At 52.9% G+C, this 24901-nt stretch overlaps 2 protein-coding genes across 3 annotated transcripts; one reads left to right on the top strand and one right to left on the bottom strand.

The window, feature by feature from the left end:
• The first annotated feature begins 1205 nt into the window (after positions 1 to 1205).
• Positions 1206 to 7880, top strand: RPS9 (ribosomal protein S9). Of its 2 annotated transcripts, none has more exons than XM_052655709.1 (5): positions 1206 to 1279; positions 1459 to 1660; positions 1849 to 1971; positions 6687 to 6873; positions 7628 to 7880. In XM_052655709.1, the coding sequence occupies exons 2-5, from the start codon at positions 1564 to 1566 to the stop codon at positions 7803 to 7805; spliced, it is 585 nt and encodes a 194-aa protein (XP_052511669.1). In that variant the 5' UTR covers positions 1206 to 1279; positions 1459 to 1563; the 3' UTR covers positions 7806 to 7880. The 2 variants fall into 2 exon arrangements, with proteins under 2 accessions (XP_052511669.1, XP_052511668.1); XM_052655708.1 differs by having other exon boundaries at positions 1243 to 1279; positions 1539 to 1660.
• Positions 7881 to 8450: 570 nt separating this feature from the next.
• On the bottom strand, positions 8451 to 15307 carry LOC128064095 (leukocyte immunoglobulin-like receptor subfamily A member 3). The gene is given in 14 exon segments (XM_052656894.1): positions 8451 to 8832; positions 9459 to 9511; positions 9701 to 9741; positions 9888 to 9930; positions 10607 to 10723; positions 12168 to 12457; positions 12739 to 13033; positions 13238 to 13543; positions 13721 to 14005; positions 14164 to 14199; positions 14418 to 14490; positions 14492 to 14593; positions 14656 to 14719; positions 15234 to 15307. Coding segments are annotated over 14 exon segments (1926 nt in total). The 3' UTR covers positions 8451 to 8685.
• Between the last annotated feature and the right edge of the window lie 9594 nt (positions 15308 to 24901).

The following is a 24901-nucleotide window of genomic DNA, read 5'->3' as shown; positions in this document are numbered from 1 at the left end:
TAGAAATAATGGGTCACATGAATTAAAACATCAACAACAACAACAACAACGAACACCCAAAACCGTAAGGTGTTTAGCCCAAAGCCTAGGAGATTTAGAGTGCTTGTTAAATATTATCTAACCAAGATAAAGTCGTTGGTGTGAATGGGATTATCCCAGAGAGAAAAGCACTAGAGGCAATAATCCTGGGGCTGTCTGAGAGGAGATATATATATTTCAGGTTTATAGCAAGAGGTTTCAGAACATTTTCCGTGTTCTGGAAACCCAAAGAAAACCTCAGGATATAAACTGTTGTCTTTCACAAAGAGGCACAGAGTCTTTTAATCATTGGATCTCAAGTTTAAAAAAAGTTACCTTTACGTGTACACACACACACACACACACACACACACACACACACACACACAGTTTTCGTCAGTCACCTTCTTAAGGAGGCTTCCCTGACCATCCTTTCTGAAATACCATTTTCCCTCCGTCATTGAGAGATGTGCTTAGTCGCTTAATCCTGTCCGACCCTTTGCGACCCCGTGGACTGTAGCCTGCCAGGCTCCTCTGTCCATGGGATTTTCCAGGCAATAGTCCTAGAGTGGATTGCCATTTCCTTCTCCAGGGGATCTTCTCAAGCCAGGGATCGAACCTGGGTCTCCCGCACTGCAGGCGGATTCTTTACCACTGAGTTATCAGGGAAGCTCAGTCATTACCAATAATTTATTTTCTTCACAGCAGCTATCTGAAAAGACCTTATTATTTTCCCTCTCCTCCCTTAGGCTCAAAGTTCCACGAACAGAGGGGCTGTTGAAGGGTTCAAAAGGGCAGACTGGCATCTGGCTGTGCCTCGCGTAGACATTCTGATATGAGAAATTATTTTTAAAAAAGTATTCATGGATATAACAGAGCATCTTGGAAGGAGCTTTGAATTCGCATAGGTCCAGTCCTCTGGAGATCTCTTCAGAGAGACGCAGCATGCTGAAGCCTAGCGGCGGGGGCCGTGACTACTCCAACTTCATACGGCGACTCAGACGTTAGCTGAGTGGTGACTGAAGACAGGAGCCCTCACGTCGCACCAGGCGGAGCATTAATCCCTCAGGAGTCCTCCCGGTTCAGCACGCCACTCTAGCCCAAGCTCTCCTCTTGACTGCTTTGTCCGCTCGCCAGGGCCTTTTCTGATTGGTGCAAACTTGCGCTCTGCGTGCTGACGTCACAAGAGGGCGACGTTGGTATAAGAACGCGGCCGGCGAGCGTGTGCTCCTCTTTCTTGGTTTTCAGAGCGCTCGCTCAGGTGAGCCATGCGGCCGCGTTCGGTATTTTGGGTGTGGGTCGTAAAGTCTTGCGGGCTATTCGACCTTTAATGAGTACGCTAAAGCAGTTGGAGGTGAAATGGGCGTCACTGGAAAGTGGTAGAAATGAATAGTCGGTTATAAAACGCTTCAGGGACGGTTCTCGCGATATCTTCCCTAGGCGCCGGGAGGCTCTTGGCGTAGTTGTGGGACTGCGCAGGCGCCGCCGAGTCATCTCAGGCCGCTCTCCTTCCCGCGCAGGCGCAGACGGGCAAACAGAGCCAGCATGCCGGTCGCCCGGAGCTGGGTTTGTCGCAAAACCTATGTGACCCCGCGGAGACCCTTCGAGAAGTCCCGCCTCGACCAAGAGCTGAAGCTGATCGGTGAGTGGCTAAAGCTAGGTTTCTGTTTACCGGGCTGGGGAAGCTGACACGTGGGTGAGGCCGCCCATGTCCTCGTTAAAATTCTCCAGTGTGTTCGCCCTCCTCACCCAGTTTCGGGATTGTCTGTTGTTTTCCTGTATCCCGAAATCACTAGTCCATGGGACTGAGTTTTTTCACTCATTCTGCAGGCGAGTACGGGCTCCGGAACAAACGTGAGGTCTGGAGGGTCAAATTCACCCTGGCCAAGATCCGAAAGGCTGCCCGGGAGCTGCTGACGCTGGATGAGAAAGACCCGCGGCGTCTGTTCGAAGGTGTGTTTGTGAGCCCCCAGGAGAGCTGCTGGTGTTCTTCCTTCTAGGGTTGTGCAAGACATGGAGCAAGACATTGGATCCAGCCTTTAATAGGAGTTATGGAGTAGAGAAATAGGTCTGAATCTCCGAGTACGTAGCTGTTTTCTTGTCTATGTCTGTTTTATTCAAACACTGAGAATCGGTTTCCAGTGGATTAGAACTAACAGTGCCAAGTATTGGGCCCCTGGTTGTATCTGTACATAGGCCACAGAGCAGTATTGCTTCTTATGTTCTTGTTCCCTGCTAGAGGGGCTAGACGGTGACATTTGAGAAGTCCCACCAGGGTGGAACTTGAGTGTGTATATTTGCCTTCTTTAGCACGATGGTGAAGGACATTTACTCAGGGTCTGAACAGTAGAGGACCTGTGGGTTTCACAGGAAAGAACGGTTCCAGGTGATCTTAGAGGGAGTACAGATCACACCGTATGATTTAAGGTGAAAAAAAATGATGGTGTGGTATATTTGACAAACTGGCATCTTTTAGACTCTTAAGATCTATCTGCTTTACGATGGGAGGTTGATGGGCTTTTGGAAGGGACGACGTCATTCATATTTCAGTAGGACCTCTTACGTTGTCAGATGGTGAAAATGCTAAGAAAGCGGGTACTTTATAAGGCTCACTGAATATCTTTCCTACGCTCTTGGTGTACATTTGCACAAGTAGACTGGCGGGGGTACTGATCACACTCTTCAAATGAGCAAGTGATCCAAGACTTCCCGCAATAGGCGGGACTGCAGGGCATGCGCGCTCAGGGTTGGGAGTTGGAGGAGGCTTCCAGATGATGGTTCGGCAACATGCCAAAAGTTGAGACAGTTCCTAAATGTAAGAGTAGTCAGTAGACTTGGTGCTACGTTGTATCCCGAGTGTGGAAGAGCTTCACACACAGTTTGTGATTCTAACGACCCTGGCTGTAGGTGACTCTTTTTTGGTGTAGGTGTATCTGTTTTTTGTGACACCTTTTATTAGGATAAACTTTACACAACAGGAAGTTTGGTCACAGTATCTAAAATTTGTTTTTTGTTACCTCTAGAATTGGCCATTTTGTAGGTATTATCTTGATGCTGCTTTTGGTCTGACCCCGGGAAATCTTGATTCTAGTGAAAGTGAGGAGGGATTGGGCTAACTTGGGCAGCTGGCTTTTTATTTTCAATTAGAGTGGCTAGTCTGATTTTTCTCCCAAACCGTGATTAAGGATGGAAGTGCTCTTATACTTGTGTTAAGCATGAGTGGTCATCCATAGTAGAGACTGAAAGGTTTGGAGAGGTGTTACACCGACAGATTCATCACTTTGATCTATCCCAGTTCCAAGGGTGTGAGAGGTTCTCATTTTTAGCCTTTGTTAGTTCAGAAGCTCCTTTGACACTCAGTGAGAATTCAGGAATCTCCCTGGTGGATGTTGGTATTGGGTGGAACTCTGTCCCAGAGTTTGGGGGACAGACCTCAGCTTGTTCTGGTCTCAGGGAAACTTGCTGGAGAGTTAATCACAGAGAAACTTAGGTGCTGACCAGTCACGTGACAAACAGATGGCACAGGGCAGGGTTGAGCAGCGGGTGTCCGGGGATTACTTGGTTTTCCAGGCGGGAAGTTGCGTGGGGAGGGCAAGAGCAGGTAATCCACGGTGAGTGAAGCTAGATTGCTGGGATGGAGAGGAGGAGCCTGGGAGCTCTGAGGTGTTTGCTTACTGCTGCAGCTTGGCCTTGTTTGAGGTCCAGCCTTTCCCGCTAAGGTGTGAGTCTTACCTGACAAGAAGAGTTACTGGTTCATTTCATTCAGTCATTTCACAGGTATCAACTCTCACCTGACACCAGCACAGGGTAAAGACCAAACCTGGCTCTCCTGCACTGCAGGCAGAGTCTCTACCCTGTTCTGGTGTGAGGTGGGAGTTGACACCTGTGAGTGCCTGAGTGGAATGAACCAGTAAACTCTTCTTGTCATAAGACTCACACCTTAGTGGGAGTTTGATCCCTGGGTCAGGAAGATCCCCTGGAGTAGGAATGGCAGCCCATTCCAGCTTATTCTTACCTGGAGAATGCTGTGGACAGGAGCCTGGCAGAGTTGGATACGACTGAGTGACTGACACATCATATTAGAAACTAAGGCACTTAAATGCTTGCCTCATGCCATAGAGACAAGGGCCTCTTGGCCATTGAGGTGCCCACTGGCACACAGTTGTTTTTTTTTTTTAAACAAACTTTGATTTGGCTGATTCTGATTGTTAATTCTTTTGGCCAAATGAAAACCATTTATCAATTTTCAGTAGTTGGACACATTCCTGTTGCTGAAGGCTGCAAGTTTATCAGTTTTTTGTCTTCATATCCAGTAAGATTTTTCCTGTATTGATGGCCCTCCCCACTATTAAAGGATGTAGGTGGGTTAATAATAGTAAGTAAAATATGTTTTCAAAGTAATACAGGTTGAGTTATTGTCAGATGTTTATTTTCTAATATAAGTACAAAAAGACATGAAGTGTCCAAACTGGTAGATAATTCCAAACTCACTTTTGTTTACCTTTGGATATCTTTTATAATAATATTTGACTATTATGTTCAGCTTTTAAGTTATATAATTTATAATTTGACATGAGTATGGAACAGAATGATACATCTGTATATTGTGAAATGATCTCCACAGTAACATCAGATCGTCTTCCCATTTTTTAATCGAAGTGTTTCTTTTTGTTTTTGCTGTTGTATTATTTCATTACATATTTTGGGTATTAACCCCTTATTAGATATGTGATTTATAAATATTTTCTCCCATTCCGTAGGTGGTTTTTCATTTTGTTATGCTCTGCAGAAGCTTTTTAGTTTGATGTGGTCCAACTTGTTGATTTTTCCTTTTGTTACCTTTAGTTTAGAATCAGATCCAAAAAATCATCTCCACGACTGAGGTCAAGGAGGTTACTGCCTGTGTTTCCTCCTAGGAGTTTCATGGTGTCAGGTCTTACATTCATGTGTTTAATCCATTTTGAGTTTGCTTTTTCCCCCTGCTGGAGAGCTTAAGGGATCTTCATTCCCAGTTGTTGTTTAGTCGCTAAGTCATGTCCAACTCCCAGTGGACCCCATGGACCATAGCCCGCCAGGCTCCTCTGTCCGTGGGATTTCCACGGCAGGAATGATTGAGTAGGCTGCCGTTTCCTTCTCCCTGCGATCTCCCCCGCCCCCCCGACCAGGGATTTCCTGTGTTGCAGGCATATTCTTTACCACTGAGCTGGGGCCACTGCAGTGAAATCACCAGTTTCCGAGTCCTCACTGCTGGACCTTGTGGGAATTCATGATTTTGAGTTAACTTTTTGCACAGGATAAGATAGGGGTTCAGCCTTGTTCTTGCATGTGGCTGTCCAGTTTTCCAGACACCGTTATTGAGAGACTTCCCCACTGTATATTTCCAGCTCCTTTGTTGTAAATTGATTGACCGTTTGTATATGTGGGTTTATTTCTGGTCTTTATTCTGTTCCCTTGATCTGTTTTTATGCCAGTAGTGTCGTACTGTTTTGATTACTGTAACTAATGTATACAACTTTGTGGGGTTTTTCTTCTCCTGTTTATTTTTTGTTTTTGTCTGTTTTACAACTTTGTTTTTCCTCAAGATTGGCTTTAGCTATTCAGGGTCTTTTCTGGTTCCATAAAGACTTTAGGATTGCCTGTTCTTTTCCTGTGAAAAATGGCATTGGAATTATTATAGGGATTGCCTCCAGTCTGTATGTTGCTATAGGTAGTGTGGGCGTTTTTAGCTGTTGCCCCAGTCCATGAGCACTGAATTTCTTTGCGTCTGCGTCTTTAGTTTCTTTGATGGAGTTTTGCAGTTCTCATTGTGCAGGCTTTTCACTAAGGTTTCTGTGCACTTGGAAATGGGAGAATATCCTTGACTTGTGTTCAGTGTGTGTTCAGTGCAGATTAGTACCTGGGGTGTTGGAAAAGGCACAGTATGTTTCTCCACTCAGATTCTCCTTGGCTGCGAGTCTGCTAGGAAGGCTGTCACAGAGTCAGCCAGCTTTCCTTCAGGCTTTGTCTGGGGGCGGGGGGTGTGGGTGGTAATGGTGCTTTTAGGTGCTAATAAATGATAACCCTCTGTGATGATAACCGGCCCCGGGAGTGCAGCCAGCAGCGACCCCGGAGCTCTCTTGAGTGGCGCTTGGACGCCCACAGGCAAGGCCCCCTGAAGCTTGAGTTGCTGGGTGCCAGGGAGAAGCTGGCGCCCGCTAGTTTACTTTGCCAGGCACTGAGGTCATCCTCACCGTTGTTTTAGTAGAGAATGGATGACAAGCACTCAGCTGGAACGTGTGCCGCGTCTCTTCCAGGCCTGATAGATGGCACTGATGCTGTTCCGGTGTCAGATGCGGGAGGTGGCTTGAGCGCGTTTGATTGGTAGGGCTTCTTGGACTCCAGCATGTTAGCTCGTGGCCCCTGTGCTGTGTTCCGGGAGGACTAGTGGAGGGGCCGCAGCGTGTAGACTGCGCTCTCCTAAGCGCTCTGGAGGGCTCTCCCTCGTTCAGGCGAGTTGTGGGTCATCGTCTGCCCAGGGTGGTGAGGATCCTGGCAGTCACGGCGGCTTGTGCAGTAGCGCCTTGAGTCCTGTATCAGAACCTTCCTTCCTGCTGGGCCTCACCGCCATGGTGCGGAGGTGCCGGGTTTGAACCAGAAGGCTGAGGCAGGCTTCTGTGCCCCCTCACCAGGTAATGCCCTGTTGCGGCGGCTCGTGCGTATCGGGGTGCTGGACGAGGGCAAGATGAAACTGGATTATATCCTGGGCCTGAAGATTGAGGATTTCTTGGAGAGACGTCTGCAGACCCAGGTCTTCAAGCTGGGCCTGGCCAAGTCCATCCACCATGCCCGCGTGCTCATCCGCCAGCGTCACATCAGGTACCCCTTTGGGGCTCCCGGAGCCTCCCCACCCTGCCCCCTGAAGGGACGCCCTCGCTGAGCACCACCCCCACCCCCCTCCCCCGCCCCTGTCTTCTGTGCAGCCCTCGGAGGTGGTGAAGGTGTGAGCTCACCTCAAGGGGACAGGTTGGTCCCTACAGACAGCTCATGGGGGACTGGGGCAGCCTCACCCCCAGAGCCCTGCGCAAGGGTCACTGCGGCTGGGGCCGTACACCTTGCGAAGGCTCCAGCAGGCGTGCCGGGAGCTGGACAGGTAACAGCTCTTGGAGTCCCGTCAGAGCCATCCCTGGAGCTCAGCTGACTTGGGTGGGCTGGGCCCATGTGGTCACACAGTGCGAGCTCCTGGCAGCTGCTGTGGTCAGGAGCAGGGGCCAGGTGGGTCTGGGTGCTCAGTTTAGCCTATGGAGACAGGGCCCCGGTCACGGGGCCTGTGGAGTGAGCGGGCTGCTAGCCTCCCAGCAGCCCCCGTGACACACGGGCAGGAGCCTCTCATGCTGCTTGTCTGAAATGAAACCGTGGGGTGCGGCTTCAGAGCCAGTGAGAGGGGCCCTGATGGGGACTAGGGCTCGGGGAGGGGCACGCAGCTCAGAGCCCGTGCGCTGCCAGCCCCGCGTTCGTTCTGGGCCTGAGTTCCCCCGCCCTCCGTGAGAGGTGAGCGAGTGTCCAGGACACGGGCATGCTGCCGCGGCCCGGCCCTCACCCACCCCCCCCCCCCACCCCCCCCCCGCCCCAGGGTCCGCAAGCAGGTGGTGAACATCCCGTCCTTCATTGTGCGCCTGGACTCCCAGAAGCACATCGACTTCTCCCTGCGCTCCCCGTACGGCGGGGGCCGCCCGGGCCGCGTGAAGAGGAAGAACGCCAAGAAGGGCCAGGGCGGGGCTGGGGCCGGCGACGACGAGGAGGAGGACTGAGCCTGGGCAGTGCCCAGGGCCGGCGCCGAGGCCCGTGTGCCTCAGATAATAAAGCAGGATATCCACACGGTGGAACTGGTCTTTACTGCTGTGTCTCCTTCCCCGCTCTGACACACACCCTTCTGTAGCGGCAGTGGGGGCTGCCGCCTCCAGCTGCTTTCCACTCGGGAGCTGGGTGAGCTTTGTTCCCGTCCATGGAGCTGCTGCTGGATGGTGGTCCTCGTTCCCCTTAGGCCTGGCATTACTGTATCCTGACAGGCAGGTCTACACATCTCTCCATCACCCTTCCAGGGGACCCACAGTACGGGCCAAGACAAAACTGGAGGGCGATTCTCGGCCAGGACCTGCCTTGCACTGCTGTGATGCAGCTTCACGGTCAGTCCCTGGTGGAGGAACTAAGCCGGTGCTTCCCAGTGAACACCCAGCAGCCAAAGACAGTTCCCAGTGAGGGGTCATTTCCCAGACGGGAAGGGGGAACTCTTCTGCCACCCCATCCCCCCGTGGTTGGGGGTTCTGAAGACTTCATGGTCAGGAGGGAGGCAGGCTTCCCTTTTCTCTGTTGAGCTGCCTGGGACAGGAAGGGGCTTGTTCTCAGGAAATGAGAAATAGGGGATTGAGCAACCCCAGCAGCTGCAGGCATGGGGCACCCAAGTCCTGCTCTGGGGGCTTGGGGCTCTGCTGCCAGTCAGCAGCCATTCTCCGGCTTACAGCTCAGGATTTGCCAAGTCACTGCAGTGTGCAGGAGAGTGCTCGCAGCCTAGCCTACCTTCAGGAGGTCCCAGAGCGGCTGGTGTCAGGACTCCAGGCTGGCTGGGGTTGCACTGAGTGTCCGTGGGGGCAGCTCCTGGGTCCCTGGAGGTGGGGTCTGGGTCGTCCTGGGCTAGTGCAAGGCGAGAGCAGCGTACACGCTGGGCTCTGCTGGGCGCTCTCCTGACTGTGGGTTGGAGGGTGCAGTCGCCCCCTGTCTGACAGCGGAGTGGTCCAGTTCGGCATAGGTCACGTCCTGGGGGGCTTCAGGTGTGGCAGCCTTTGGGGGGTGTAGAGAGAGGTCAGGTGTGAGATGGGGAAAGCCCGGGGGCCTGGGAGGTAAGGGTGTACTCCTTTAGAGAGGGGTGAAGGCTGGTCTCTGAACCCTGCCCTCCTTCAGGTCCTGTAGCTTCGCCCCTCAGGAAGGAGGGAAGTGAAGCAAGTTGCAATCTGTGACGGATCACTTAAGTTTGATGCTGGGGGACGACGGGGCTGGAGATGGGAATTGGGTGTGGCCGTCCTCATTGAGGGGAGGCTCCACTGCGCCCTTCAGGAGAGCTAGGGGGTCGCCAGGGCGGCCACGGGATCTGGTCCCTGCTGCAGCGAACAGATTAGGTTCACCCGCCCGGGGACAGATGGATGATGGCTGAGCAAGGATCTCAGAAGCCTCCGGATGTTAGAAGCCCATCCCCCCACCAACACGGCCCTGTCTCCAGGCCTAGGGCTTGCATGTAGTACAGACTGTCAGCTCTGCCAGCTCAACCTGAGCATTCAACAGCATGCTGGGCGGGGGAGCCTGGGTGTGGGGCGCGGCAGCCCAGGAGCAGGTGCTTGTGGGAGGGGCCACCTGGCCTCTGGGTCAGTGTCCTCTGCCCTCCGTGTGTGAGTGAGGAGACGGGGGCTCACCTGACTGTCCCGCACTCTGCCATGCTCTGGCCGTGCGTCTTCCATGACGGCACCTGGTGGGGACAGGACAAGGGGGCCCAGCTCCTGCTCAGACCCCCTCACACCTCCCACAGCAAATGTCCAAAGCAGCTCGGTGACAGAGCCTCCGCCACCCAGTGTCAGACTCAAGCTCGCTCCTCCCAAGCCCAGAACCACTGCCACCCGATCCCAGGCCCCCAGGACAGTGCCCCCCATTCTCTTACAGTACAGGCTCTCCTCCGGGGCGTCAGCAGCTGGGCTGGAGCTGGGGAGGAGAGGGCAGTGTTGGGGTGGAGGAGCCCTGGGCAGGCGGTGGGGTGCGGGTCTGAGGGAGAGGTCGGGCTGAGCAGTGTTGGGGCAGTGGGGGAGCCCTGGGCAGGCCGTGTGACGCGAGTCTGGGAGAGTTCTCACCTCTTCTGCTTGCCTCTGTCCTCAAGCACTGATGCTGCGGCCGCTGCGGGAAGACAGGAGTCAGCCTCCAGACCTCCCTGCCCCTCGCCACCCCCCAGCCCCAGAGCCCTTCTCTAGGGTTATAGGAAGATCTGCAAGGGTCTCCAGGCTGAAAACATGATCATGCCTCCACGAAGAATTCAAGAGAAGGGCCTCCCTGGTGGTTCAGTGGTAACGAATCCGCTAGCCAATGCAGGGGTCGTGTTTGCTCCCTGGTCTGAGGGGGTTCACATTCCATGGAGCAATTAGGCCAGAAGTACTAAGCTTGTGCCCTGGAGCCTGGGAGTGCGGCTGCTGAAACCCGAGAGCCCAGGAGCCCAGGAGCTGGGAGCTGCAGCAAGAGAAGCCCTAGCTCGCTGCAACCAGAGAAAGCCCATGCACAGCAACCAGGACCCAGAGCAGCCAATAAACAGAATTCGAAAATTACTTTAAAAAATGTGAGAGCTCTAAACCATAAAATACAAAACTTGCGTGTATTCTCAAGCACTGTGTAAGTTTGGAAACATCAAAGGATGCTCTAGAATGCTCACGGGTGCACTCACGTTTAGTCTCCAGATTTCTCTCACCAGGAGATGCTAGAGCAGCTTTAACCGGACCCCACCCCTTTCTTAGGTTTCCCTTGGGCTGGCGCCCTAAGCCCGCCGCCGCCAGGGGTCCGAGTCACCCCGTTCCCTACTCACCTGACTTCCTGTGTCTGTCCTGACCCCGGTGTCGGAGGAAGAGGATGAGGAGGACGAGGAGCAGCAGGACGAAGGTCACCAAGACCCCGATGAGGACGCTCAGGTACCACGTGAGGCCTGGGGCACCAGAGACGCCCGAGTGAGCCAGGGGTGCCGCTTAACTGGGCACCTGCCGTGTGAGCACTCGTGCTGGGGTCTGTGCGTCCATCTCCAGCCCATCCCACCCGTTTACAGACAAGGAGCCTGAGGCCCGGAGGGGGAGATCATGGGCCCCCAAGTCGCCCAGCCTGGAGCGGGCAGAGCCGGGACTGGAACCAGGCCCGTGTGCAGACTCGTGCTGGGGTCTGTGCGTCCATCTCCAGCCCATCCCACCCGTTTACAGACAAGGAGCCTGAGGCCCGGAGGGGGAGATCACGGGCCCCCAAGTCGCCCAGCCTGGAGGGGGCGGAGCTGGGACTGGAACCCAGGACTGTGGGTTCCCGCATATTTTTTAGAATTAGGTTTTTTCATGCTTTCACTTCCAGGCAGAACACCAGTTGAGAGACGGGTGCATCAAGCCCAGCTCTCTGCCAGCCCAGCTGGATCCGTCTCCCACCCTGCAGAGGCCTGGCTCCCCGTCTGCCCGCCCTCAGTGGGGCGGGCTCTGGCCTTCCTGAGGCCCAAGCAGGCCCTGTGCTGCGGGCTGTCGTGCTGAGGAAGGAGGTGGGAGGCCCCCTGCGCAGAGGGTGGGCCTCGGGACCTGGGAGGAGCACGGCTGGCCCAAGGTCCCAAGGTTGGAAGTAGCAGAGCCGTGTGACTCCCATGCCCGGCTCTTTGCCTGGCACCAGGGCAGCTCCTTGGGGGGCTGGAGAGCTCAGACCCTGTCCCCTCCAGTGTTGCCACATCCCCGTCCTTGCTGTCGAGGCTGATGCCAGTGAGAAGGGGCTGTCCTGAGGCCATTAACTCGGGAAGTGACAGAGCTGATCCACCCCCACTGCCCGGCAGAAAGCCTGACTCACCCGAGCCTGATTCCGAGGCAGGGAGGAGCTGATTCCCGGAGCTTCCTAAGGGTCAGGGTGGAGATGAGCGGCGGCCTGCTTCCCCTTGTCAGCCCTGCTGCCCTCCCCCAGCTGGGCCCCAGCATCCCCCTCTGCATGACCCCCACCCTTCATCCACGTCTCATTCCCGGGAGCCCTGCAGTCCCCCGGGACGCCAGCTGAGCCAGGGCCTGTCCGCTCGCTCCCTTGGGGGCTGCGGGCTCTGCCAGCCCCTCTCCTGTGCTGCTCTCTGGGCGAGGGGTCACGAATACTGGAGACCAGAGGAGGGTGGGGACCGGGGGCTCTGGCCTTGAGTCCTGTGGTTGGCCCCGAGGCCTGTGTAGCTCTGCTCCATCACCAGGAGCGGGTCTGGACGCCCGGGATGAGGGCGAGGACGGGCAGGGAAGGGGGCCTCTGGCTCTTTCTGGCCCGTTCAGAGTTGATCCCCGCCTTCTGTGACCCCCCACCCCACTCAGCCCAGAACTCCCCTGGGGCAGGGCCCTGGCCTGACCTGGAGGACGTGGAGGACCAGGGCTGGGCCTCACCTGAGACCAGGAGCTCCAGGGGGTCGCTGGGGAGCGACAGCAGGTGGGGGGCGGTGCTCTGTGAGCTGTAGCACCTGTAGGTCCCACTGTGGGCTGAGGTCACAGCACGCAGGGTGAAGTTGGCCTGAACGGGTGGAGCCGGGTCCTGCAGACGAAGGTGCTGGGGAGCAGCGAGCGACCCCTCCTTGGACAGATGGAAGGTGTCTGACTGGACCTCAGAGCGGCACTGCAGGGTCACGTTCTCTCCCTGGGGCACTGAGGCCCCCGGGAGGGCAGAGAGGGAGGGTTTCCTGTGCATTCCTGGGGGGAGCACGGGGGTGATGAGTAGAGAGCCCCTCCCCACACCCCGGACCGTGAGCAGGGGGCCTCCCTGTGAGCCCTCCCAGCTCCTCTCGGCCCGTCTGTGTGGGTCTCCTTAATCCCCGTGCCTCTCACTCCTGTTTTCACGTTGCCCCCCCAGACCCCTGCCCCACCTGGGCCTCTGCTCCAGGACCCTCTCCCCGGACCCATCACCACCAGGGCCAACCCTGGTCCAGCGCCCTGAGCAGACAGTCGGGACCTGGGCCATGACAGGGGCGCCTCACCCACGATCAGGATGTCCAGGGGGCCGCTGGGGGCCGACCACACGTAGGAGAGGTTGTGTCCGCTGTAGCATCTGTACCGGCCCCCGTGGGCATGGCTCACACGGCCCAGGGGGAAGTCGGGGCTCTGCTGCCCTTCTAGATGGAGGGGAGGGCTGAGCCCCTCGTCCTTGGTCAGAGCGAAGCTGCCAGAGCCGGCCTCTGAGCGACACTGGAGGGTCAGGTTGTCTCCGGGGAGCACGAGCGAGCCGGGCTGGGCGGAGAGGGAGGGGGCCCTGGACAGGCCTGCGGACGGGGCACAGAGGCACGCGGCTGCACGCCCGCCCTGCTCCCGGGGCTGCAGAGAGAGCTCGCCCTGCTCCCTCCCGAGGCTCCCGCCCGCGTCCTGCCCCAGGAGCCCAGTGTCCCTGCCCCCGCCTCCCCCAGGGCTCCTGGGCACAGGCTTAGGTCAGGGGTCTGTCTAGGAAATAGAGGGGCTTGGGGCCTCACCTGTGACCTGGAGACGCAGAGGGTCACTGGGGCGCGACCACACATAGGGCTGGGAGTTGGGAGCGTCATAGCACCTGTAGGTGCCCCCGTGGGAGGCGGTCACGGGGCCCGCAAAGAACACAGCCTCTTCCCGCCCCTGGTTCCCATAGTTCCTCAGTGTTCTGTATCGGAGCAGCTCAGCGCCTCCCTCCTTCAGCAGGTGCAGCGTGCCCCCTTCATACTGTGAACTGCACGTGAGGGACACGCTGCCTCCTGCGGCCACCACAGGGCTGGGCTGGGCGGACAGGAAGGGCGCCTTGTACACTCCTGGGGGCGAGGGGCTGTGTTAAAGGGGGACCTCCAGCCCAGTGACCCCGGGTGTGAGCTGGGAGGGCAGGGCCCCCTGAGCCCACACTCTGTTTCTCTGCCCGTGAGAGAGACCGTGGGAGAGAGACGATGGGAGGGACCCAGAGGGACCTGGAGGGACCTGCCCCACCCTCTTACCTGTCACCACCAGGGGCAGGGGGTCACTCGTCACTGACCAGCCATGCCTGGTGTGATAGGCACACTGATACTGCCCAGCCGCACTTGAGCTCGAGGCTGCAAAGTGGAACCTGGCCTCGTTCCTGGAGCCCTGTGGGGTGTAAACGTCCCAGTATACAGAGCTCCTCTCTTTATACAGACGGTAGATATCCGCCAGCAGAGACCCCTGACACCAGATGGTCACCGGGCTCCCCTGGGCGACCATGGTGCCTGGGTCGGCCCGGATGGAGGGTTTGGGGAGAACCTCTGGAAAGGAATCAGACCCGAAGAGTCAGGGTGCCTTCTCCCCCAGGTTCCCCAGCTGTCACCCAGGCCCCTCCCAGGTAGGCCACCAGCAGCCCCGACCCGCTGTGCTCCCCAGTGACCAGGGGTGGTGGGTGGAAGCAGGAGGTCTGGGGGCTCACCTGGTTGTCCCTGGTCCCACGGGCTCCAGCACAGCCCTGGAAGAGAGTTCCCTGTGAGCGCCCAGCCCCACCACACGTCCTGGACACTCCAGGTCTGCTCTGCGCCCTGAGGGCTGGGGTCAGATCCGGGCTGAGGACAGTCCCCTCTCCCCCAAGAAAGTGTGTCCCCACCGAGCCTCCTGCGTCCTGGGGCCTCTCAGTGACCAGATGTGGGAGGAGAGGGGTTCCCACCCCCACCCTTCCCTGAAGCTCACCGAGGCAGAGAAGGGCGGTGAAGGTCAGGGTCTTGGCGCTGCCTCTCATGGTCCCCAGCAGAGCAGGTGACTTACAGAGACCTCAGAGCCCGCAGGACAGACAGACGCACTGGGCGTGGAGGTCCAGGCTCGGTGGGGCGCGTCTCGGGTTCCTCCTGAGCCTCGCTCCGCTCTCCCTGAAGGGTGGGGCTGAGGCAACCGTGGTCTCTGGGGGCCTTTCTGACCAGATCAGACTTACCGACAGCCCCCCGCCTCCCCGCCGCGACTCTGCCTGCCTGTTCCGCCTCCTCCTTGTGCCCAGTCTGATCCGGAGCGTGACCTCACGTCCCAGAGTGCAAGGCTGCAAGAAGCCGGGCAGGTCCCGGAGCCATCTGAGTGCCTGTCCCGGTTCTTACTCTGCCTGCCACAGGGGTTGTGTGATCTTGGGCAAGTAGCTTCCCTTTCCTGAGCTTCTGCAAGCGCTCTTCCTTTCTCCGTCGCTAGTCCAGGTCATCCGCATCTGTTGGGCAATGACCGTGCTCTGACATGGTGACAGAGCCTGGAGTTTCCTTGGTGACGCCATCAAATTCCTTCCCTGGACTTGTGGGGCTCAGATGAGTAAAAACAGACAGGACAAACATCTACACGGCAGACAATTCGGCTGACTCTTGTGAGACTGTTAGGAGCTGGAAGAAAACGGAACCATGAGTATCTTTAACAGATAGAAGTCATGAAGCCTGGGTCCTGGCTGGGAGGTGTGTCTGATGGATGAACACGCAGGAGCTGCTAGCTCAGGGGCGGCGGCGGTGGAGGTGGCGGCACCCCAACCAGACAGACCTTGAGCTACTCTCAGAATTGAGAGCAATGAGGGCAAAGGCAGGGGCGTTGCCACACTGGGTCTTAAGCGCCATGTAAGCGTTCTGGGTTTTATCTTTAAAGCAGTGGGAAGGTTTTCAGCGGCAGACAGTATGAACTGACTTCTAGTTTAGGAAGATTAGCGCCGTGTGGAGAGTGTGACGCAGGAGGGCTCTATTGACAAGGAACCCCATGCACAGTAAAACGCCAGCGTTGCTCTGGCTCCTGGATGGCGTGTTGTCCAGTGTTTTAAGTCGTTCATGTGGATAAACCTCACGTGAACCTATAACTCGAAATGTATTTACACTGGTCTTCCCTGGTAGCTCAGACGGTAAAGTCTGCCTGTAGTAAGGGAGACCCAGGTTCGACCCCTGGGTCATGAAGATCCCCTGGAGAAGGAAATGGCAACCCACTCCAGTATTCTTGCCTGGAAAATCCCTTGGACAGAGGAACCTGGCGGGCCACAGTCCATGGGGTTGCAGAGTCGGACACGACTGAGCGACTTCACATATTTTACGCTGGAATGGGAAAGGAAGGCGTCTTGGTCCAGCAGGTTGGAAGGGACTGGGCCCTGTTCAGACTGGCTGAGGGGACGGTCTGTGGAGGCACAGAGCTGCTAAGTAGGTCTGTGTACGTGGGTGCTGGGGGCTATTTGGTTAAGTGTGATGAGTCTGGTCTAGGAGGGAGAGCTGTTTAGTGGGGCTGACCCGCCACTGCCTGGCGGTGCACCTGGACCACATCTTTGAAGGTGGAAACTGTTGAAAGGATTTTGAACGGGGCGGGCTCAGACCTGATACGGTGGCGGGAAGAGTCCTTTGGGAGGTGGTGAGAGGTGAACGGGAGTAAGAGGCGGGGCCTGGACTGGAGGACCAGGAAGGAAGCTGATGGCAACACAGACGGGACGTCTGGGGATGGGTCAGGGACCTCGTTCAGAAGGGCCCCAGGGTCGCAGTGGCGTGGGCCTGGTGGTTGGGTGGGAAGTGCGGGAGGCCGGGGAGCTGAAGGTGCTTCCCCTGTCTGCCTCGGTTGCCTGGAGGAGCCAGTGGGGCCGTCACATATAGGACGACCCCAGGAGAGAGACGCATGGGAGCCGCTTGGGGTACTGATCCCCGCTCTTCAGCATGAAGCACAGCCCTCCTTCCTGACCTGGGATGGTGCATTCGCTTTTCCTCTGCACTGACTTACTTGTCTCTACAATTTTAGCACCATCTTTTCTCGTTGCCCCTCTTCTAAACCTCTGAGTCATCGCTGCCTCCTCAGTGTCCCTTCTCACCCTGAGCAGAACCTTTCATCTCATTCTGTGAATTCTTTCTCTAGGCAAGTGGGAAGAACACAGGCTGGAGGCAAAAAAAAAAAAGGTTTTTAAAAATGAACACAGGCCCAGGATCTCTGAGATAGGCATTGATCGCCCAGCAAAAGGAGGATGATATCAATGAAGAAAAATAATTTTGAGGAAGTAAATATTGACCATTTTACAGATTTGATGAAAGCCATAAATTTACACGTCCAACATGCTCATCAGATAACCTTCAAAAATGATGCCCAAACATCACAATTACATTCAAACTAGTGGGGGAAAAAATTTAAAACCATGTCCACATACATCAGAGTCAAAATGGAATCAGTGGGAAAAAATTGAAAGCATCCATATAAAAGGGCCAGGTTACATACAGAGGAAAAATGATTTGAATGGTTTCAGATTTCATGTCAGAAGCCACTATGGTGTAAAATTGATGGTCCTGAGAGACGGGCAGAGCCAGCGTGGAGTTCTGGGTATGTTCTTCAGGAATGAAAGCAAAGTACTCATTCTGAGAGGAAAGAACACTTGAGAGGATGTGTTGCCTGTAGACCTTTAAAGGAATGATAAGGCGAGTTCTTCAGGCAGAAAGGAAATAATTCTCGAGGGAAACTTGGAAATTCAGCAGTAAAGGAAGAATAAAAAGTGGTGAATATCTAGGTAAATGTAATAGCATATTTTTCTCATCTCCTGTATATGTGACTGTTGAAAGCAAAAACAACAATGTTTGGCGGGGTTTTTAATATATGTATAGTAGATGAATACATATAACATCTATACCATGATGGAGGGTGAAAGGACCCGTGTGATGAGGTTTCCATGTTTCTCTGGAGGAGATAAAATACTCACTGTGTGGACTCTGTGGAATTAGGTGCATATATTATAACGCCCACAGTTGCCACTAAAAACACGTGAAGATTTACAGTGAGAATGCTAACAGATGTAACAGAGTGTTAAAAAAAAAATTCCTAAAAGCCGAAAGGAGACAGGAGAGGGGAACCTGAAGAGCAAACACTAGAGGGGACAAAGAAAAGGCAAATAAGAAAAGGTTAAAGCTGAACAGTATGAAAAGGCAAAAAGATAGGACATGGAAAGATCAACTCCCCAGGCTGGTAGGTGCCCAACATGCTACTGGCAATCAGTGGAGAGATAACTCCAGAAAGAATGAATAGATGGAGCCAAAGCAAAAACAACACCCAGTGGTGGTTGTGACTGGTGATGGAAGCAAAGTCCGCCACTGTGAAAAGCAATATTGCATAGGAACCTGGAATGTTAGGTCTGTGAATCAAGGCAAATTGGAAGTGGTCAAACAGGAGATGGCAAGAGTGAACGTCGACATTTTAGGAATCAACGAACTAAAATGGATTATTGGACTGGGTGAGTTTAACTCAGATGACCATTATGTCTACTATTGTAGGCAAGAATCTCTTAGAAGAAATGGAGTAGCCATCATAGTCAACAAGAGTCCGAAATGCAGTACTTGGATGCAGTCTCAAAAATGACAGAATGATCTCTGTTCATTTCCAAGGCAAACTATTCAATATCATGGTAATCCAAGTCTATGCCCCAACCAGTAACGCTGAAGAAGCTGAATGGTTCTATGAAGACCTACAAGACCTAGAACTAACACTCCCCAAAAAGATGTCCCTTTCTTTATAGGGGACTGGAATGCAAAAGCAGGACATCAAGAAACACCTGGAGTAACAGGCGAATTTGGCCTTGGAGTACAGAATGAAGCAGGGCAAAGGCTAATAGAGTTTTGCCAAGAGAACGCACTGGTCATAGCAAACACCCTCTTCCACTAGCACAAGAGAAGACTCTACACGTGGACCTCACCAGATGGCCAACACCCAAATCAGATATCAGAATGATATCAATGATTATATTGTTTGCAGCCAAAGATGGAGAAGCTCTCTACAGTCAGCACAAACGAGACCAGGAGCTGACTGTGGCTCAGATCATGAACTCCTTATTGCCAAATTCAGACTCAAATTGAAGAAAGTGGGGAAAAACCACTAGACCATTCAGGTATGACCTAAATAAAATCCCTTACGATTATACAGTGGAAGTGAGAAATAGATTTAAGGGACTAGATCTGATAGACAAGTGCCTGATGAACTATGGACGGAGGTTCGTGACATTGTACAGGAGACGGGATCAAGACCATCCCCATGGAAAAGAAATGCAAAAAAGCAAAATGGCTGTCTGGGGAGGCCTTACAAATAGCTCTGAAAAGAAGAGAAGCAAAAAGCAAAGGAGAAAAGGAAAGATATACCCATTTGAATGCAGAGTTCCAAAGAATAGCAAAGAGAGATAAGAAAGTCGTCCTCAGCGATCAGTGCAAAGAGAGGAAAACAATAGAATGGGAAAGACTAGAGGTCTCTTCAAGAAAATTAGAGACACCAAGGGAACATTTCATGCAAAGATGGGCTTGAAAAAGGACAGAAATAGTAGGGACCTAACAGAAGAAGATATTAAGAAGAGGTGGCAAGAATACACAGAACTGTACAAAAAGATCTTCATTCATGACCCAGATAATCACGATGGTGTGATCACTCACCTAGAACCAGACATCCTGGAATGTGAAGTCAAGTGGGCCTTAGGAAGCATCACCTTGAACAAAGCTAGTGGAGGTGATGGAATTCCAGTTGAGCTGTTTCAAATCCTGGAAGATGATGCTGTGAAAGTGCTGCACTCAATATGCCAGCAAATTTGGAAAACTCAGCAGTGGCCACAGGACTGGAAAAGGTCAGTTTTCATTCCAATCCCTGAGAAGGGCAATGCCAAAGAAGGCTCAAACTACCGCACAATTGCACTCATCTCACATGCTAGTAAAGTAGTGCTCCAAATTCTCCAAGCCAGGCTTCAGCAGTACATGAACCATGAACTTCCAGATGTTCAAGCTGGTTTTAGAAAAGGCAGAGGAACCAGAGATCAATTTGCTAACATCCACTGAATCATCGAAAAAGCAAGAGAGTTCCAGAAAACATCTATTTCTGCTTTTTTGACTATGCCAAAGCCTTTGACTGTGTGGATCACAATAAACTGTGGAAAATTCTGAAAGAGATGGGAATACCAGACCACCTGACCTGCCTCTTGAGAAATCTGTATGCAGGCCAGGAAGCAACAGTTAGAACTGGACATGGAACAACAGACTGGTTCCAAATAGGAAAAGGACTACATCAAGGCTGTATATTGTCACCCTGCTTATTTAACTTATATGCAGAGTACATCATGAGAAACGCTGGACTGGAAGAAACACAAACTGGAATCAAGATTGCTGGGAGAAATATCAATAACCTCAGATATGCAGATGACACCACCCTTATGGCAGAAAGTGAAGAGGAGCTAAAAAGCCTCTTGATGAAAGTGAAAGAGGAGAGTGAAAAAGTTGGCTTAAAGCTCAACATTTATAAAACTAAGATCATGGCATCTGGTCCCATCACTTCATGGGAAATAGACGGGGAAACAGTGGAAACAGTGTTGGACTTTTTTTGGGCTCCAAAATCAGTGATTTTGGTGATTGCAGCCATGAAATTAAAAGACACTTTCTCCTTGGAAGAAGAGTTATGAACAACCTAGACAGCATATTCAAAAGCAGAGACATTACTTTGCTCACAAAGGTCCGTCTAGTCAAGGCTATGGTTTTTCCAGTAGTCATGTATGGATGTGAGAGTTGGACTGTGAAGAAAGCTGAGCACCAAAGAATTGATGCTTTTGAACTGTGGTGTTGGAGAAGACTCTTGAGAGTCCCCTGGACTAGGAGGTGATCCAACCAGTCCATCCTAAAGGAGATCGGTCCTGAGTGTTCATTGGAAGGACTGATGCTGAAGCTGAAACTCCAGTACTTTGGCCACCTCTTGCGAAGGTTGACTCATTGGAAAAGACCCTGCTGCTGGAAAAGACCCTGCTGCTGGGAAAGACTGAAGGCAGGAGGAGAAGGGGACGACAAAGAGGTGGTTGGATGGCATCACCAATTTGATGGGCATGAGTTTGAGCAAGCTCCGGGAGTTGGTGATGGACAGGGAGGCCTGGCAGTCCATGGGGTCACAAAGAGTTGGACACGACTGAGTAACTGAACTGAACTGAAGCCTAAATACAACCTTGTCAGTAATTACATTAAATATAAATGGCAAAAATACAATTAAGTGGCAGCGATTGTAAAGCTGGATTACCAATATGGAAGACCCGACAAGTGAACCTCACGGGATTCACTTAATCCAGTGGCGTAAATAGGTTAAAAGGATGAAAGCATGTGTTATGCAAACGTTCATCAGAAGGGAGCTTACGCGGCTGCATTACTTTCCTACTGGTGCTATAACAGATGACTGCGGACTTAGGGGCTTTAGACAACACAGCTGTGGTGTCTTCCTGTTCTGGAGGTCGCAAGTGCAAAGCCAGCCGCGCCGGGCTAGAGCCGAGGTGTCCGCAGGGCTGGTTGCTCTCAGTGGCTCTGTTCTTTGCCACTCTTGCCTTCCAGCGTCGGCCTGCAGTGCCTGGCTAGTGGGCCCTTCCTTCCGTCACTCCAGCCTCCTCCACCAGTTTCCTACCCCTGACCCTGCCCTCTCGTCTCCCTCTCACAAAAAGCTTTGTGAACACACTGGGCTCCCCCAGATTACGTAGAATAATGTCCCTATCTCAAGATATTTGCTTTAGTCATGTCTGCAGAGCCCCTTTTGCCATGTAAGGTCATATATCCACAGTTTGCAGGGACTAGGGCTCGGATATCTTTGGGACAGCAAGGAAGTGGCAGTACCTTCCTCAGTGGCTGTGCTGTGCGAGACACTACAGGTAAACACACCAGAGACTTTAGGGCAAGAAGATTGTTGGGGGTGAAGATGAAAAGGTCAGCTCAGCAGGAAGACATAGTAATCCCAAATGTCTGCACACACAACTGCAGAGCTTCAAAATACTGAAAGCAGAAACGGACAGAAATGAAAGAGATAGATGAGTAATACTCCTCTCTTGCTAGAGTAATAGATGGCCAATCGGCAAGGATATAGAAAACCTTGACCATCGTATCAGCTGACTTGACCTAAGTGGCACACAGAACACAGTGCAAATGCACTTTTCTTTCAAGAGTACATGGAATGTTGGCCAAGGCAGTCTTTATTCTTGGTTGTTAAACAGCTTAGCAGATTTAAAAGAATTGCTGCCACTCATGACTTGTCTTCCAACCTAACTGGGATTTAAGTCAAAATCTATCACCAGAAAGCTGTCTGGAAAATCTTCAACTCTTTGGAAATTAAACAACACACTTCTAAATAATCCAGAGCACAAAGAGGAGCTCAAGGAAAATTGGAAAAATATTTTGAACTGGATGAAAGTGAAAGTACAGTAGCCTCGTGGGATGCCGGTGAAGCAGTGTTCAGAAGGCAAATGAGACCAGCAAGTGTTCATATTTTTAAAAAGAATGGTTTCTAATCACAAACCTAACTTTGCATTTTAAGACACCAGAAAAAGAGCAGACTCGCCTCAAAGTAAGCATAATAAATAATAAAGGATTCCCTGGTGGTCCAGTGGTTAAGAACCCACCTGCTTAAGCAGGGGACACAGGTTCGATCCCTGGTCCAGGAAGACCCCACACGCCGCAGGGCAACTGAGCCTGTGCACCCTGGCGCCCCTGCTCCGCAACAAGAGGAGCCACCGTGAGGAGAAGCCGTTGCCCCAGAAGTGCAGGGCGGCCCTGCTCACGGCAGCTGGAGAAAGCCCGCAGAGCAGCGCAGACCCAGCACAGCCATGAAGAGAGAAACAATACTGTAAACCAGGAAAGGGCAGAACTCCATGAACCTGCAAACAGAAGAGCAATAATAGGGATGAATGAAACCCAGGGCCAGTTCTTTAGAAAGGTCAGTGACACTGACAAGCCACTAGTCAGAGAAACCGTGGAAGAGAGAGGGAGGACACCATTTGCCAATATTTGTGATGAACGACAGGTTATCACTAGAGACCCCACTGACATAAATAGGGTCATAAGAAGAAAGTAACAGTTCTGTGCCCATGATCTTGGCAACTCTTGAGAGACACAGGCTGCCAAAACTCACTTGAGAAGAAATAGTCTGAATATTCCTTAAAAAATATTAAAGAAATTGAATTTGTGGTACCTTTGCAACAAATAAGAAAGACTCCAGGGCAGAATGGGTTCACTGGCATGCACTACTAAACGTTCAGGGAAGAAATGACACAATTTTATACACTCTCGTCCAGAAAACAGAAGGGAAAGAAAACACTGGCAGCAATTTTACGAGGTAAGCATTACTCCAGACTCAAGTCAGGAAAAGGAAAGAGAGTTGCAGACAGCACACGTGAGGAAGACAGACACAGAAATTCTCACCAAAATACTGATAAATGAAAGCCAAGCAAGTCTGAAAAGGATGGCACACCGCAACGAAGTGTGGTTTACCGTCAGATGCTAGGCTGGTTCAGTATTTGAAAACCAGTAAGGCTGGCGTCACCGACTCGACGGACGTGAGTCTGAGTGAACTCTGGGAGATGGTGATGGACAGGGAGGCCTGGCGTGCTGCGATTCATGGGGTCGCAAAGAGTCGGACACGACTGAGGGACTGAACTGAACTGAACTGAACTGAACTGAAGGTTCATCCACCATGTTAATAGACTAACGAAGAACACCCCCATCATTACATAAGTCTGGGCATCAGAACCATTTGATAAAATTAATAAAATGCTCAGCTATGTAGGAAGGGAAGGGGCCTCTCTAATCAGGTTGGGAGCGTCTGGGATCTGTGTTTGCTGGTGCTTAGTTGCTAAGTCGTGTCTGACTCTTTTGCGACTCCCTGGACTCTGGCCCACCAGGCTCCTCTGTCCATGGGATTCTCCAGGCAAGAACACTGGAGTGGGTTGCCATTTCCTGCCGCAGGGGATCTTCCCGACCCAAGGATGAAACGTGTAGGTCTGGCATCTCCTGCATCGGCAGGCGTGTTCTTTACCACCGAGCCACCTGGGAAGCCACAGGGGCCGTTCTGTAAGTAGCCTCCGGCTCTCAGTTGCAGATGGTGGGTGTGATGGCGTGAGCCCATAGGACTAAACCTCACCTCTGTCGCTGGGGCTCACCAAGAGTTCATGCAGCCTCCAGTACACCTGCATGTGGGGGTCCCGGGACTGAAGTTACTGCAGAGCCCCGCCTTGCGGCTCCGCTCCGGTCCGCCAGCTTCTCAGTCACGTGAGAAGTCACTCGCTTTCCCAAGGATGACATTTGCTGCTTCTGCAAGAAGAGGATGCCCACCCAGAAGCGTGCCTCTCTTTCAGGGCTAGGTGTGGCAAGGCGCAGTGGCCTGTGGCTTACTACACGGAGTGTCCTGACAGCCTCTGAGAGCAGGACCTCTGTTAACCTCCCTGCTTTGGGACGCTCTGGATCGGTGAATTTCTTTTTTCTTAAAAAGCAGAAAGAAAATCACAACTCCCACCTTTCGTAGTGTATACCAGGGTTACCAGAGTACTCACCGCCCTCTGCCCAGCAGGTCCAGTTAACAAGACATCGTTGACGCTGTGGACAGATGGGATGTTCTGCCCGATGTCAGGGAGCCGGGGGCCCTGTGCTGCGAGGCGGGGAGGATTAATTTGCCTCCGGCAAAGTGTGCATGTGAACTGCAGTCCAGCCTAGGTGAACAGGAACTGCTTCTTAGTTACCAGATCCACAGCTGCGTGAAAGTGAGCCAAGGCTGCCTAATTCTGTTTTGGGGGAGGTACCCATCCCACACAGCAGCTGCGACAGGAGCTAACGTGGGTGAAGTCTGAGGCCTGCCAACCAGCCTTCATGCGTCGGGTCTGCAGAGGCCAGGCTGGGTGCTGAGCTGGAGCGCGGTGCATCAGCCCCACTGCCCACCTAAGTCTTTGCGGGCGGCGCTGCCATTCCACCTGACTGCAGCGTTGCTTTTGATTGCCTATGTGCTCTGGGATAGGACAGTTACATCGTTTCTCGTTCGAGCCAGTCAGCTTGCAGGATCTTTGTTCCCTGAGCAGGGAGTGAACTCCAGCCCTCGGGTGTGAAAGGACAGAGTCCTAACCCCTGGACTGCAGGGAAGTCCCTGAAGTTATGCTGTAGCGTGTACAGATTCTGCTTCCTGTCTTTAAAGTGAAACTATGTTTTGGAGTAGCGTGTACAGATTCTGCCTCCTCGGAGGTTGATAAAATGACTGGTTCAGCTTATGCTTTCAAGGCTTAAAAACCTCTGTTTGGGAATATTCTAGAGCTCGTTTGGCTTTACGGTGAGGGTGTGGCTTCTCTGAGTGTGTCTGATTGTCCTGAGTGTTCCGTGCATTCTCTTTTCTTTTTAATTCTTTGTTTATTTCTGGCTGTGCTGGGTCCTCCTTGCCGCACGGGCTTTTCTGTAGCT

The sequence above is a fragment of the Budorcas taxicolor genome, chromosome 18 (genome assembly GCF_023091745.1).
Source record: "Budorcas taxicolor isolate Tak-1 chromosome 18, Takin1.1, whole genome shotgun sequence".
Classification (NCBI taxonomy): Eukaryota; Metazoa; Chordata; class Mammalia; order Artiodactyla; family Bovidae; genus Budorcas; species Budorcas taxicolor.
Note: the sequence above shows the minus strand (reverse complement) of the source record. Positions and strands in the feature narration are given on the sequence as shown.

Coding starts and splice junctions, on each gene's coding strand:
- RPS9 (XM_052655709.1), top strand. CDS start 1,564: ATGCCGGTCGCCCGGAGCTGGGTTTGTCGCAAAACCTATGTGACCCCG. Junction 1,972..6,686: donor CCCGCGGCGTCTGTTCGAAG/GTGTGTTTGTGA, acceptor CCCCCTCACCAG/GTAATGCCCTGTTGCGGCGG. Junction 6,874..7,627: donor ATCCGCCAGCGTCACATCAG/GTACCCCTTTGG, acceptor CCCCCGCCCCAG/GGTCCGCAAGCAGGTGGTGA.